This window comes from Tyto alba, unplaced genomic scaffold (genome assembly GCF_018691265.1).
Source record: "Tyto alba isolate M040663 unplaced genomic scaffold, T.alba_DEE_v4.0 Super-Scaffold_1, whole genome shotgun sequence".
Lineage (NCBI taxonomy): Eukaryota > Metazoa > Chordata > Aves > Strigiformes > Tytonidae > Tyto > Tyto alba.
In genome coordinates, this window is record NW_024881261.1 from 1,964,481 (window position 1) to 1,979,691 (window position 15,211).

General features: G+C 44.0%; 1 protein-coding gene across 1 annotated transcript in view; it reads right to left on the reverse strand.

Annotated features, from left to right (window-relative positions):
- Positions 1-767: 767 nt before the first annotated feature.
- Positions 768-15,211, reverse strand: part of MGMT (O-6-methylguanine-DNA methyltransferase) — a 170,303-nt gene continuing 155,859 nt past the window's right edge. Inside the window, exons 5-6 of the mRNA XM_042788751.1 lie at positions 8,507-8,646; positions 768-2,018 (exon numbers count right to left, since the gene is read on the reverse strand). Coding sequence (XP_042644685.1) covers positions 1,887-2,018; positions 8,507-8,646 — 272 coding nt within the window. The 3' untranslated portion in view covers positions 768-1,886. The remainder of the gene's footprint in view (positions 2,019-8,506; positions 8,647-15,211) is intronic.

Genomic DNA, 15,211 nt, shown 5'->3' on the forward strand with positions numbered 1-15,211 from the left:
TCCCTGCCCATTCCTGCCCGTCCCTTTCCATCCCTGCCCATCCATCCCTGCCCATTCCTGTCTGTCCCTGCCCGTCCCTGCCCATCCTTGTCTGTTCCTGCCCATCCCTGCCCGTCCCTGCCCATCCTTCCCATCCATCCCTGCCCATCCCTGCCCGTCCCTGCCCATCCTTCCCATCCATCCCTGCCCATCCTTGACTGTCCCTGCCCATCCTTGCCCATCCTGCCCATCCATTCCCGTCTGTCCCTGCCCATCCCTGCCCACCCTGCCCGTCCCTGCCCATCCCGTGCCCTTCACCACCCCACGCCCCCTCCCCTGCAGAAGCTCTGAGCAAACCCACGGTTTTGCTAAAAAAGTTGGGTGTTTGCCTGGGCAAGGTGTTACCCGCCTCGAAAACCAGCGCCAAGAGCCTGCAGAAATAAAGATGTACCCTCGAAGAAGGCAAGTACCTTAAGAAAAACAGCAAGGCATGTAAATGTGAGAAAGGTTAAAGTTTATATTTGCTACCGTGTTCTTTTGTTGGTAGCATGTATTATATACAAAAAAAAAAAAAAAAATACACCCAAACTGTACATATTATAAGGCTATATTTTTATCTCAGGGTTCTGGTGACACGTACAAACCACTTGAGCTTTGCTTTCGTGGTTTATATTGCCACCAGAAACCCTTGATAAAAATACAGCTTTATATTGTACAGTTGGGTATAGTTTATTTTCTCCATATATCATATACTGTGTTTTATTTATAAACATACACAAAGACACTTGTACATGCAAAGCAGTTTTTTTATTGAAGTAATTCTGAGATATCAATAATACTATATTAACTAACGCATTGTAACATAATAATTTCTTGGTTAGCAATGGCCCTTCTAAAGAGACATCTATGAAAATATGATAAAACACATAAAAAAAATCAGTATTTCCATGTTACGATTTACGATTCCCATACTGAAAATTTCAGCTTCTGGTGGCTCGTACTGGCAGAGAACCCTGCTTAAACCCCCTCAAAAGGTAGCTTTAATATCTCTGAATACCTGACGCCTTTCTACAGAGAGGCTACGGGAAATAAAGCTTCGCATAACAGAGAAATGCAAAAAGCTAAAGTGCAAAAAAAAAAAAAAAATATCAAACGATAAAAGGAAATGTGCTGCTCAGAAAGATGCAGCTCCGATGAGCTTCTCAGTATTTTGCCCAAGTTGCGTTAAGCAAACCGCTGATTTAAAATACACTCTTCATACAATTTATCCGCAGCTTCTCTTCAACTGCTTTCTCCAGCGTTTGCAAAGGCAAAAATTTTTTATTCCCATCTCTCGCCATCCGAAAAGAAAAGCTGGGAACGAGCGAGCCAATAGCTGCTTGCTGCTGAAAGCACCTTGACGTGTTCCGTGAACTCCCGTTTACATAAACCACCGTTTCTGGCACCAAAATGGAAGGGGGGGCTCCGGGGCCGGAGCGGGCAGGGTTTGGGCTCGCTGGCTGCCCCTCGGCGAGCCAGCCGCTTCCCTGGGGGGGAGGCTTGCACCCCCCATTCGCCACGTCCCTCCCACTCCCTTCTCCGTGCTTTAATGGACATTAAAAATAGAACAAAACAGGGTTGGAGCTGGGAACAAAACTCCACGCACAAGAGGCCTGGACCGCTGTAGTCATTCTGCTGTAAAATGTAAAAACAAGAAAGGGCAGACGAGCTGCATCCCTCAGGACACATCCCGCTTTTTTAATATAGTGGTGCCACCACACATTTCACTTTGGATGTTGCATTATATTTATATGTCACTCAAATATTTACCATTTTTCTGAATTCTGCTGGGCGCTCTGAGAGCTTGTTATAAGCCAAGTATCCGCGGTTGTATGTCTTGGCTGGTTAGCAGCCGTGGCTGAGCTGCATCAATATGCTAACTTCTCTTTCTGGAGCTTCTCGTGTGACAAAAGCCACTCTTTCATAAGGTTTCCTCCTCCGTAGTTGCCCGTCTGCCCGTTGCTGCGAATCACCCTGTGGCACGGGATGAGGATCGGGATCTGCAAAATAGGCCAAAAAAAAAAAAAAAAAAAAAAAAAAAAAAATAAAGAGAAGGCAAGGAGCAAAGGGTGAGGCGAAGGGGAGCGGCGGTTGGGGATAAACACCCAGAAATCCACCGCTAAACCCAGAGCCATCGGCCACTGGGAGAGCAGGGCCAGGACCGAAGGAGCCGGGACGAGGAGGCCGAGCCCTGGCCGTGCCGGGAGGTCACAGGAGCTGGAAACCAACCCGGTCCTCGGGGAAAAAAGAAGCATCGGGAGAAATTTTAATCCATAAAAGCGCCGTGAAGTCTCGGAAGGGCAAACCCCACCCATCAGGTCCCACGGATAAAAACTTCTCTGCGAGAGGCTGGTTTTCCTGCCCCCCTCGCAGACCCTAAACGTGCACGAGGCTATCAAGGGCGGTGGAGGATGGCTATTAATCACCATCCCGGGATGAGGAGAGGATGTATTTCTGGAAAAAAAAAAAAAAAAAACAGACCACTGAGAAGATGGCTTCCAGGAGCGAGCTTCCCGAGCCTCGGCTCCCCCGGCAGATCTCCTCCTCTCGCTATCGCACCTCCACGTGCGCTGCTGAAAAATTCTATATAAGAACAAGGCGCTATTTATTATTTAACAGCGAGCCAATCCCAAATGGGTTGTGAATTTTTAAAACCTACAACAGGAGAGATTTAATTCACACCTAACCAATTTAAGAACTTTTTTTCCTCACGCCTTCTACTTTGTATCATTTATAGCCAAATGTCAGGGATTCTGAAAAATCAATGCAAGAAGTTACATAATAGGTTGATAATGTAGAGTAGTACATAAACGCGGTCTTGTTGTTGTTGTAGGTTTTTTTTTTTTATTTTATTATTTTTTATTACAGGTGATTATCATAGTTGAAGTACACACCATAAAAAATGCAATACATCATCTCTAATCACGCCGTATGTGTTTTGGTAACTGCATAGTAATTCGATTGCAATGATATAGCTGTGAAAACAATAACTCACTAAAAAGTGCAGCTTTCACAAATTTGGGTATTTTAGGTCAAAACATATAATTTATTTATATATATAGACACACAGACAAATTATGTACTTTAAGCTGATTTATTTGAATCCCGTTTAATAGTTATTTCAGTACAGTTCAAGCTGTGCTCATATTTGAGTCTGGGACACACAAACCCCAAAGTAGCCGAAGAGCTACTGGCCAGACCTTTATAAACTGGGGTTTTTTGGGGGTTCTTTGGGGTTTTTTAAAGTCATCTCAATGGCTGAAGTTTAAAAGCTCAGTCTCAGCCCACAGGCTATCACATTAAATGGGAATACACATAGGTGCTTATTGTTAATCAAGGTTTAATAAAAAATGCTTATAATAGCTGCTTTATTTGGAGCTGGTGATGCCACAAGTGAATTACGCATCCATGACAACTCCAGTGAGCACCAATAAAATCTTTACTCTATACCATGCCATCCCACGCCTGGTTTATGACTTCTTTAAGGAAGTTGCTTTTTGCAAGTGTTTTCCTGTTTTGGGATTTCTCTGCCTTTACAATCCATGTGCACCGGTTACTGCAGGCAGATTTTCTCGAGTGACAAATCCATAATAATATACTGTAAAAACTCTCCAAGGTTAATCTCCAATTCTTTAAAAACATATACAGTAAATCAGCATATTTTGACGGTAAGGCTATAAATTTTGCTACGGACAGGGGCCAAAACCTCTTTGTGAGCCAGTTCCCTGCCGCTGCTCAGATGGTGCAGAGACACTCGAACCTGGGGGGGGTCCATGTACTGGGGCATTTTGTCAGGAGGTAAGCTGATGACTTCTGCTAAATTGCGTGAGAAAGAAGATGGAAGGTGTTTTCCAAGTGGAGAAAAAAAAAAAAAAAAAAAAGGACTTTATCGCTCAGTCTCCGGTATCCCTGGGTCAGTGCAGGACCCTTTCATAAACACAGGGACGCACAGCTAAGCCGCTTACCAAAAAGCAAGAAGAAGAGGGTATGAAAAAAATGTAGCTTTTTCCATGCCCGAAATAAAGAATTTCATACTGACTTTTTCCTCACGCGTGCAAGTGCCCCTACGTCACCCTCCGTAGCGTCGGATGTAAAAGAAAATGCGACACAAAGGCTGTATCAGTGCTGTAATTTAAAAATATTGAATATTGCTTCGGTTTGGCTTAATTGTGGTGACAACTTTCAGACTACTAAAATAATTAAACCTGCTAAAATTTATTAGGGCCCTAAGGACATTTTAGAGGGAGTACTACCCTAGTCTGGAGCTTTAATGCCTCAGCTACATTTAATGTAATTTTTATCAATAACCAAGCAGCTCATAATATTATAGCTCTGCTGAAATCTTCACGCTGTGAAATCTAATTCATCTGATACACGAATCCATCACTTACACAGACCCTACCTCAAACGCTATAAAACCTCCAAACCCATAGATTTGTCTCCAACAAAAATAACATGAAGGGGCCCTCGGATCAATAACGGAGTCCCTCTGATTCGGGCACCAGCTGAATATTTTCTCCAACTTTGCTTTTGTTCTTCTGGGTAGAGGCCCACAAGGGAAAGAGCTTGTTTTCACTCGCAGCCTCATCAATACCTAAATCCTGGTGAACAAGTGACACTGAGAAGCTGTAATCAATAGCTCCCTGTGCGTTTTTTCTTCTGGTCAAATGGTTCAGCGCTACTGACAGCCCTGACACTCGGAACATGATGCTAAATCTTTATCAACAGCCATCTGGGTGACTGGCAGAACAAGGCTCGGGTGGTCATTAGCGCTCGTGGCAATCTGTGAATAAACTAACTCCTCGATAATGCGTTTGTTTAGCAAAAAGGTGGGGGGGGGGAAAAAAACCTCCCCGCGCAAGGTATCGATTGCCTTTGAACTGCATTTAGCAAATCCCGTCTGAGGACGGAGCGGCGCGGCGCTCCGCTCGTTAAAGAGTTTTCAATTCGGGGCAAGGGAAACCTGAGCGTCCCATTATCCCGCCGGTGGGCTGGAGGCCTCCAGAAACCGCCCAACTGTCAACACCAGATCAGCCCGGCCGTAATGGAAACAGCTGAAAAATCCAGTTGTAGCATACAACAAGAATCATGCTTGGCAAAAAAAAAAAAAAAAGAAACCAAACCAAAACAAAAAAAAACAACCGAAAAAGCAGCTTTGGGTTTGCTTACGCCCTGGTGCTTTTTCTCCCCCTCCTCCCCGACAGAAATACCGTACCTCTCGTAAATGCACGATTACGCCTCCCAACCTCCCAATGTTTAAAACATTTTGGCTGGCTAGTACCCTCGACTCGGGATAGATTCATATTAGCATCACGTTGTACACTTAGCTGGGGTTCAGCCTGAAAAATAACACAGTCGGAGAGAATTTAAAAACCAACGTACGCAGCCACGACTGCCGCTAACAGACCGCTGAAGACGTCTTATTTAAGGCACAGAACAGTCATTTAGGATGGCCTTGGACTAATCAGCCCAACACTCGCCATTTCCCATGAGTCGCCGTGATTTCTTTTTGATCCTCCTATACTAGTCTAATGAGATTTTTAATTGAACTTTATGGGTTCCCTTTGAGGACCACAGACCTTGCAATCAATCTGAACCGCAGTAAACTACTTGAAGTTTCTCTCGCAAAAGGTGAGCCAGCCCCACCATGTCCTTGGCATAAATTGAGGCGAAGATGTCGCATCTTTTATTCCACCTTCTCATAAAGTTGAAGGTCATCGTATGAATGATGTGAAGCAACCCAACTACAAAGGGAAACCTGCGGAATGCTCCCTGCCAAAATTTAAGACCGACCCCTGGTTTGTAGAAGGGAGAAGTGTTCTGGTTATTTGGGGAAGAAGGTGAGATGTGCAATTTTATCAACATAGCTGAGTAACACAGCAGTGCCAGGCTCGGGTTTATTTCAAATGCTCCTTTTTACTCTTACGACTACGCTCATTAAATCATGTTTATGATTTAGTCATCATGTTTATAATTTAGGCCTTTAATCACAGGAAGCATCTCAAGGTGCGAACATATTATGATTTTCCTATTTTGCGTAGCTCCTGCAGCAATCATTAATAGAAGGATTCACTTTTACTTCACATTCGCAATCCGAGTATTCGCCGGCGTCAGCTTCCCTCCTGCGACGGAAAATCACCAATCTGCTGCTGAAGAAAACATCACATTTCTGCAGCAATTTCGAAGCCATTGCTCCTCGGAACCAGTATTTACACCCGAAAGCTGGCGTTGCGGGTGCCAGCGGCTGTTAACGCCGCGGCCCTTTGCCTTCCGCGCTGATACGGTAACGGCGCTGCAGTCCAGGTGACGCGCTCAGTTTAATGAACTGTTTAGTTAGATTCAGAGCTCAATATCTCATCTGATCAACGGACCGCAAGTGTGTGTGTACACGGGCCGGGTTCACGGGTATCCTACAACCCTCCGCAGGCAGCACACTACCGCAGAAACCCCCGTAACACCTAATGGGCTTAAGCTTCCAGGCTCAATAAAGAGCTCCACCCTGGTATTTTAAGCATCTATCAGATTTTCCTATGAAGCAGTTCACGTAAGCAGCACAAAGCCACATTTTGTCAATACGCTGCATTGCACTTGACAATCCCAACTATTTTAATATGATGGAATGCTTTCCAATATAATACCCTGTACATTAAGAGAAGGCAATACAATGCAAACCTACAGGAAACAGTTCTCAAAGAATAACAATATAGTGTTGTGCAAAAGGATATGTAATTGCCATCGCCTAGAAATGTACCCAGCTTTGCCCTCAGGCTGCAGTGGAGCAGCAGCATCCAAAGTAGCGGTAACAGCAGGTTGTGGTGTGAAAATTCCTGCTTTTTCCCCCGTGAGGAAGGATGAAAATAGTTCTGAAAATATACAGCAAAGATAGTGTAATTTTTTTTAAAATGGGGTCCTATCTTATTATTGTTATTTCCCATCCCATACTACGGCTGCAGTGTTTTCCGTCCCCAGCAGAAAATCTTTAAGCACATTATGGATAATAATGTATTAGCTTTAGGGAAAAAAGAGCTATATTAATATCATCCCAACATTTCACAATAGATAGCTGATAATAAACAAAAAAAAAAAGAAATCAGTACCGTAATGAGAGTCCTGCCCATTCCAAAACACATTTTTATCACTACACATCTCCTGTAGTTAATCTGTATTTTCATGCATATTCCACATGCCAACACACGCACAGTCGTTTTGCACTTCAATGCGAGCACCTATTCACTGGGTTTCTTGTATTTCCCATATAAATCTTTACATGGTCCTTCAGACCTGTGAGCCATTATATGCAGGTTGACTATGCATAATATACAGGTTGATTTTATGAACGAAGTGAAATATAAAGATAATATCTGGTATTGCAAAACCCCCACACCTTTATCATTTCCATACTCAAAGCCACCAGCTCTTCTGAAAAAAGATTTTCTAACCCACTTTGCAACTACACATTGCAGTCTCATATGTACCTTATTAAAGGAGGACTGAATGTAAAAACAACACAGGAGGTCAAAGATTACGCCAGGTATAATGCTGGAGAAAAGGAGAGGAATTTGGGTATGGAAAGACACATGTTGCTCCAGGCAAGTGGTAATGAGGGAAAATAAGTTGAACAACGGCTAAAAAGGCTGCAGTGATATTAATAGAAATCAAAGTTTTTTTGTTTTTTAAAGGCAAGTAGCAAGGGAATGAATGTGTAAAGACAGATATAGTGGCGTTCTCTTTACCAGCTTTCCCCTTCCTTCGCACAGGAACCAGCTGGCTGCAGCCCGCAGCACCAGTCCCATACCAGGCATGGGATTCAGGTGCGTAAATACATCTGGAAATCTAAACCTGGGCAGCTAAAAGGGCAAGATAGTTATTGTGAAGACAGACAAGTATTGCAGCGTTTTTCCAAAATCCACAGGCCCAACCTAGAGCGCTACTCCCTCCGGTTGGTTCAAATTCAGGGAACTCACCTCTGTCTAATGGACAAATGCCATTTACAGCTGGTGTGGAGCACTTGGGGGGAAAAAAAGAACCCAACATATTGACAATTAGGGATTTGATTAAAATGTCTACCTACATGATTTAATATCCCTCCTCTTCCACGTTTTCAGAAACATATCCATGCCAGAGAGGATGGACTGCTGTTAACACAACCAGAGCTACTCGTACCCCGTCAAAACGAGGTCCATGTCAGGGGATGAAAGACTTCCCTCACCTCAGAATACGTAAGAAAGTTTGAGAACAACAAAACGCATAGAGGCCGACGAATTAAAAGAAGTGTTTCTCTTTCAAATCTAACACCCTAAGTGGTAGGGAATAAATCACATTAAACTAGGTTGTGCATTATTGCTGATTAAAAACACTTACTGACCTTATTACTCATGGTAGACCAGTTTTCATAGCAGATAAATTTAATCTAGTGACATTTAGCCCACAAAGCTCTCTAAATCCACCATCTTCCATCAACTTTATGTCAAAGTTGACGTGAACTTACAGGGTTGCTCCTCATCGCTCCTCCCACCGCTCTCGCCGCTCTGCTGTTGCCGGCGAGGTCTGCTAATTGCTTGTAGGAAACGGCCTCTCCAAACTTCACGTGTCTCAACAGGGTCCACAGCACTTGTCCGGTGAACGAATCTGCAAAGAAGAGGAAGCGAGCACCGTTCGTACGCACGGCTGGAAAACACCGAGACGAAAGATTCAAAAAAAACCCCAATGCTGAGGCTCAGTAGCAGCTTTCTAATTTAAATTGAAACAGCCCCGACGCACTGTCCTGCTATTGTAGCCTGTATTACTACATTTAAATACATGATTATTAGAAAGAGCGCTTCAAGTAACCGATCACTATAAAAAAGGATTTAAGGCTTTGATTTTCCTATATTTTTAATTTGCTTCAAGTACAATTATCCTGTTAACTCATACAATGTGGTTTTCCCATTAAATTGGCAGAGTATAAATTAGCATAGAGTCAAATTAAAAAGGGAAGAAATAACCGGCTCTACCTATTTTACAAAGCCCTTGCATCTCCAGCTAATTTCCAACTTCAGCTGGGACACGCGGCGGAAGAAGCCCTAGAGCCAGCGGACTCGGTATTATCCTGGCTGACTGCATTTTATAGTCGAGACCCCCAAGCTACTGCTCGGCACCGCAGACATTACAAAATGTAAGGACTAGCTGTGACCTTGAATGTACGGCACATCCTTAATGACACAGGGCTCTGAAAAAAAATAATGTATCTTCCATTATTTTAATTTTAATTCACCAGCAAATTGCTTCTAAGTGTTCCAACTGCTGAAATAATGAATAAGCAAATGCATTAGGACCAGCTTTCTTCTGCATCTCAGGGTTTTACCTTCCCAAGCCAGGGATTATCTCACAAAAGGAAAACCGAGAGTCGCGTTTGGATTTTAGTTGGGTTGAACACCTATTGCTCATCCAAGGCACTTGGAAAAGCTTTGAAGATCTAACTAGTGAATAACTTACTGAGAGGAGAGAGCTGGCGAATAGAAAAAAAAAAAGAAAAAAGGAAAAAAAAAAAAAAAGGAAGAGACACCCCTTCCCCCAGCTGAGAGCTTCAGTCTCCTGCTTTGGCAAAGAAACAAACTGATTAAAAACATTTTCTTTCTTTAGTCGTCAAAAAAGACATTGATTACTTTACATAGGAACATAGCGAAATGTGATTTTGTTCTTAAAGGAAACCCATACACCATTATGTGTGTGTTAAATAATAAAAATCACTTCTTAACTGAAGGGAATGATAATCACTTCATTGAAAAAATCTGTTTAGTCTTTATTATAACATTAAGCAAATTAAACATCAGCATAATCCAGGTGATATGAGAAAAGGGTCATCAAAGAAATTAACTTTGTTGTTCATTAATTTACATGGATTAGTAGAGGGCAAAGAGATAGCAAATCTGCTCTAGTTTTTTATGATATAATTTCAAACTGTACACCATTTGTGGCAGTAGGGTGACTTTGGGGTTAATCAGACTGATTTGTCCTTTTAATTGCTTTCTATTCAAAGAAAATTCATTAGATAATGTTCTCTTCAAAATTCATGAATCAATTTAACTGAAGAAACCACATTAACAGCTTTGGGTTCATTAGCACAAGCAGTTGTGTTACTAGCTGATTGCTAGGAGGGTTTCCTTAGGCAAACAGATTTTGTTTACTGTGATTTCTTCAGAAAGGTTTATTTCAAAACAAATTGTTACTTATTATTTTTTTAACCTTCTTTTTAAGCCGGCAAGATTAGTGTTAACCTCGCCTACTCAGGGGTCTCGGGGAATTACTGCCTGATGTCATCTTTTAAATCAATGAAACGCAGTGACTGCACGTCGCCAGGGCCTGAATCCAAAAAAAATCCCCTTTTTTGCCCTCACTTTTGGCAGGGGAGGTGGCGGGCTGGGACGTGACGGACCTGTAACTTTCTGCAACCCGTGGGAATAAGGGGAGAAGCGGATGCGGAGCCCCAGAGCTGCCCCCCTGCCCCCCCCCCAGCAAGAGCATCACCATGCCAAGCGATGCCCGAATTATCGAGTACCTTTTAACGTGCTGAAAGAGGGACAGAGATTATCCTCTTCTGACAAGCAGGGGCAGAGATTATCCTCTTTCCAGAGCCACTGTACATTTTTCATGGGAAAATATATACTGTCTCTGCACCCGCATAAAACACTCAAAGTTATAGTTCAAAAGAATGAAATATTTAGCAATCATGCACATCATTTTATAAATGTATCTGAAAACTCAATTTCATCCTGTAGGGAGCAAATGCATTAATTAGTTTAAGCAGCTCTAAGAGACAGTGCCAAATACTGTTATTAAACTGTCTGCAAGTGTGAGTGCCTGTAAGCATAACCTGCCCAAATTAGATGGCTGAACTTTCACCAATTTTCAGCGTGTGCCAACGTTTTATGCTGTTAAATATCATTATAAAGTGCCGTAAAATACGCACATAAAAATTAACACACACAAATTCTCTCGTTACATGAAAACACTTCACACCGCCGCGCGCTGGGGATGCCTGCGTCACTCCGGAGTGGCAGATGCCAGCAGAGCAATTTCTGAACTGAACCCCAGGAATGTCAGAGGTTTTCTCCTTCCTCGGCACCCACCGTACTCCCTCCAAGTGACCCGGACTGCCCTCTTGCCAAGGAACACGTGTTATGGCCAAACCAGAGCAACCAGGGCTGCTAGGTGCCACTTCTCATTTAAACGACCGATAATTTGTCAGGTTTTACATCCAAATTCACACCACCTCCCCTGTTCCCACTGGGAGCTGGAGCTGCCCTGGGAAGACAGCGGTGGAGGTGGACCGAAGGATGGGGAAGGGTTTCCAAGTCTCCTCGGTGTCTCCCCCGTTCCCACCTCCAGCTGCTGAGTCCATGGCACCCAGGGGCCACATTGGGAGTTGGGAGGGTTTCTGAGACTCACAGAACGATTTGGGTTGGGAGGGACCTTAAAACCCATCCAGTGCCCCCACCCTGCCCCGGGCAGGGCCCCCTTCCCCCAGCCCAGGGGGCTCCCAGCCCCGTCCAACCTGGCCTTGAACCCTTCCAGGGATGGGGCATCTACCACCTCTCTAGGCAACCTGTTCCAGTGTTTCACCACCCTCACCCTAAAAAATTTCTCCCTTAAACCTAGTCCAAATCTACGCTCTTGTAGTTTAAAACCATTACCCCTTGTCCTATCTCAACAGGCCCTACAAAAAAGTCTGTCCCCACCTTTCTTACAAGCTCACTTTAAGTATCAAAGGCCAAAAAAAAGGTCTCCCCGGAGCCTTCTCTTCTCCAGGCTGACCACCCCCTTGTTTAATGCCAGGCGATGGGTGAATGACTTCTTGGATATTTTCCTCCTACAGACATCACCGCTGCATTATTCACCGGTCAAAACCCCCCTAATTTCACGTTACTACCGGCCCTGTCAACCTCGTGGTAAATTGGCAAAGCGATGCACCACCCCGCCAAGAGTGAATGTGCCAGGACTGATCTGAAATTAATATTTACAGATAAGTTAGAAGCCCCTAAAAGAGGGACTTACCGTGACCCTGCCGCTTAATGCCTAAATGCTTCAGAGGTCACCGTGACAGCCCGCTCGACTTTAATTCTCCGTATAAACACGTTACATCCGTGGGGATAACAGTGAAAATCAAGTTCACCTTAACACCAGCCCTTTCGTAACTTTTAACAGCGTAAGCGAAGGTGGCAATTAGTACAAAGAAGTGAACTCACACGCCGTTATCTAATAACGCGCTGCCAGAGGGTTCATTGTGTTAGTCAGGGGCTCAGCACCGGGGTGGGCAGGATGGATGCGATGGGCAGGATGGGGCGGGGGAAGAGCAGAGTCACCAGCACCAGTCCCTCCCTGCTCCCCCCCCGGTCCCTCCTTGCATAGTTCTTAGTTTTTCTGTTCTTTTTTTTTTTTTTTTTTTTTTTTTTTTTGTGTGTTTTTTTGGGGTGATTTATGCTTCCCCACCTCCGCAAGGGTTTTTGCAAATCCAAAGAAGCAGTTACAAACACTCACCCCTTCTCGCCGGCTTTTTTGCAGCCTGTCTGGGGTACTACGTAGACAACTTTTTTGTTTGTTTTCACGCTTAGCAGTTTTCACTGTTATCAGTATTGTTAAAAAAAAAAAAAAAAAAAATCAAGCATACCACTTCAAAAATACTCCAGTTTGCCTACAAAACAGCAGTTCCCACAGCAGCATGAGCTTCCACCTCATCCAGAAAACTTAATTTGGCTCTTGGACTTTGGAAGAACAGATTCATATTCAAACTGAAGAATTTTTACTGACAACTGGCAACTGTGTAAACAGTTGATGAAAGCAGGAGTGCTAAATTTTAGCAATTTTGAACCTCCTTCACTATTAAGCAGGCCGTTAAAGCCGTATTAAGCATGTCACCTGAACAGCAACCTGAATACTAACAATCACAGCTACCCTACCCTGGGCTGAACCAGCAAGTGGTACGTGAAAGAGAGAAATGCTTCTCAGGTCTCTTAACCATTTAATTTTATTTTGCTCCTGTTACGAGGCAGACCAAGAAATGCTTTTCTTCCCTTTTTCAATGGCTGCAAGTCCCCGACCACTAGCACTCTATGGTAAAAAATGCAATTATTAGTTGCTATTAAAGGATTACTGGGAATATAGATTAGACAGTACAATGATACTGTATCCCATAAAACAGTCGGAACATCTCACCGCAACAGAAACAAAGGATTGCTTAAAAACAGGCGTGCTGCAACCATCTTGCCAAAGTCACTGAGAAAAGCCCACGTCTGCATGTGTGATACTGATATATTATAGAGACAGGATGTGCCTAACTGAAAGTTTTTATTGCCGAAATAGCCAAACCAAAGCAAAGGCCTTGGCTATTTTGAATGACTGAGCTTTATGGATAAAGATGCAAAAATAATCTCAATATTTTTGAGTATCTATTACTAACTTTATATAATTCATCGTCAAATTTAGAGTCAAAAAATGTATTTATAAAAATGAAAGTGGCAAAAGTACCAACAAGATCATATTTCATTTTAACAGGTAAACAATGGAGGGATTAAACAAGTATTTACCTGAATCCCACCTCTAGTTAGTCCCAGACCTGTGAGAGCACCTCCGCACCCGCTATTTTGGATACACAGTGAGACAAAAATTCCCAAAACGGCAATTCCCTTTACAAGACAGAGATCTGAAGGAAATCCCCTGCCACAAAAGCATCAGCCTGATTTTATTTTTTTTATCATTTTTGTCGAAGACTTCCTCGCAGAAGAAATTTCGTTCTCTCATCAGGTCTGAGCACGGGCATACGACACCCTGCGCATCCGTTTCTCCTCCTAACGCTCATCGTCTGAGCTCATACTAGCAGTTTGCTCACATCTCCTACTCCGCATTTGCTCAGCCTTGACTCCAGCCAAGGTCTCTTCCCTCCCCTCCAAAACAAACGTTTGTAAGCGGTAACTGCCACCTCCATCCTTTCCCACCACCCCTCGGTCAGCGCATCGGTCAGGCGACCCGTGCGATAGCTTCCCACGCTCTGCCCTATTGACGACTGCATTTAATGAGATAAATCAAGAGTTACACCTCAAACGTATCACCTCCATGTCGTTCGGAGCTGACCTAAAGGAGCTGGACCTCTCTGCCCATTCCCCGCCGCGCAGGTGAGTGCTCAGTGCAGGGCAGAGCCGCGGGCTGGCACGGGCAGCACACCTCGACTGCAGCCACGCCACGCCTTTTTACGGTTTTATTTATTTCCTTTATTATTCCTCACCAGCATAACCCCACAGAACGGATCATACCAATGAAGTCGTGCTTCTAGCGCATGCTGCAGCGGCACCAACTCAAGGAGTGACAGTCCTTGAAAACGTGCCGCGCCTTGACCCAGCAGAGACGACATTCTGCATTCGTTCTCCATCCGCCTGTAGATAAATGAAGGTCAACCGCAAAGCATTTTGACCACAGAACCATCAGCCATTCAAGCAGGTGTTATCAGAACTCCAAACTGACCCAGCAAGCAGCACTGACAACAGAGTCTCCGGCGGGCAGAAGTCCTTGCAGCGCCCACCGCTGCCCCAGCACGAGCCCTCCACCACCTCCTCTACTGTTTTCTGCCCAGTGGATACCGTTGCATGAGTAAATGCTTAAAGAAATTCAAACCAGCAGTTCGTAAATGCGAGGCAGCCCGTATTAAAACCGTTAGAGTACACCCGAGCATTCGGTAATGTGGCTCGGGTGTGATCCCGTCCTCTCCCACAGGTCACCACGTTCCCCTTTCTCAGCAGTACAGAGACGTGGGCAAGGGGAGCGCTTTTATAACGCTCTTCTGGACTGCCTGTGCAGGTATGTGTTTGCAATACGTGATATAATAAAATACAAGCACGACCATAACTTATAAACATACTAAATATCCGTATCGCTTAAGTGAAAAATGCACCAACATGCTTTCTTTTAATATATATAATGTTCAGGTTGGCTCGCGTTAAGTGGCTGAGCTATGTTAAAACCCAATTAATGGGAGCTGTTTCTGATCTGTAGTTTAACACAGTTTTAAATGCAGTTCCCTTCAGACTGCTGAAGGGGTTGCAGGGCCAAATTCTATCCTTAGAAGCAAGTAACTCTCCCTGGACCTCATCCAGCAGTATTTCTGCAGGTTAAACTCCCTGGAAGTCAGTGGGTGTTTTACTCAAGTGGTAACTGATATTCTGAC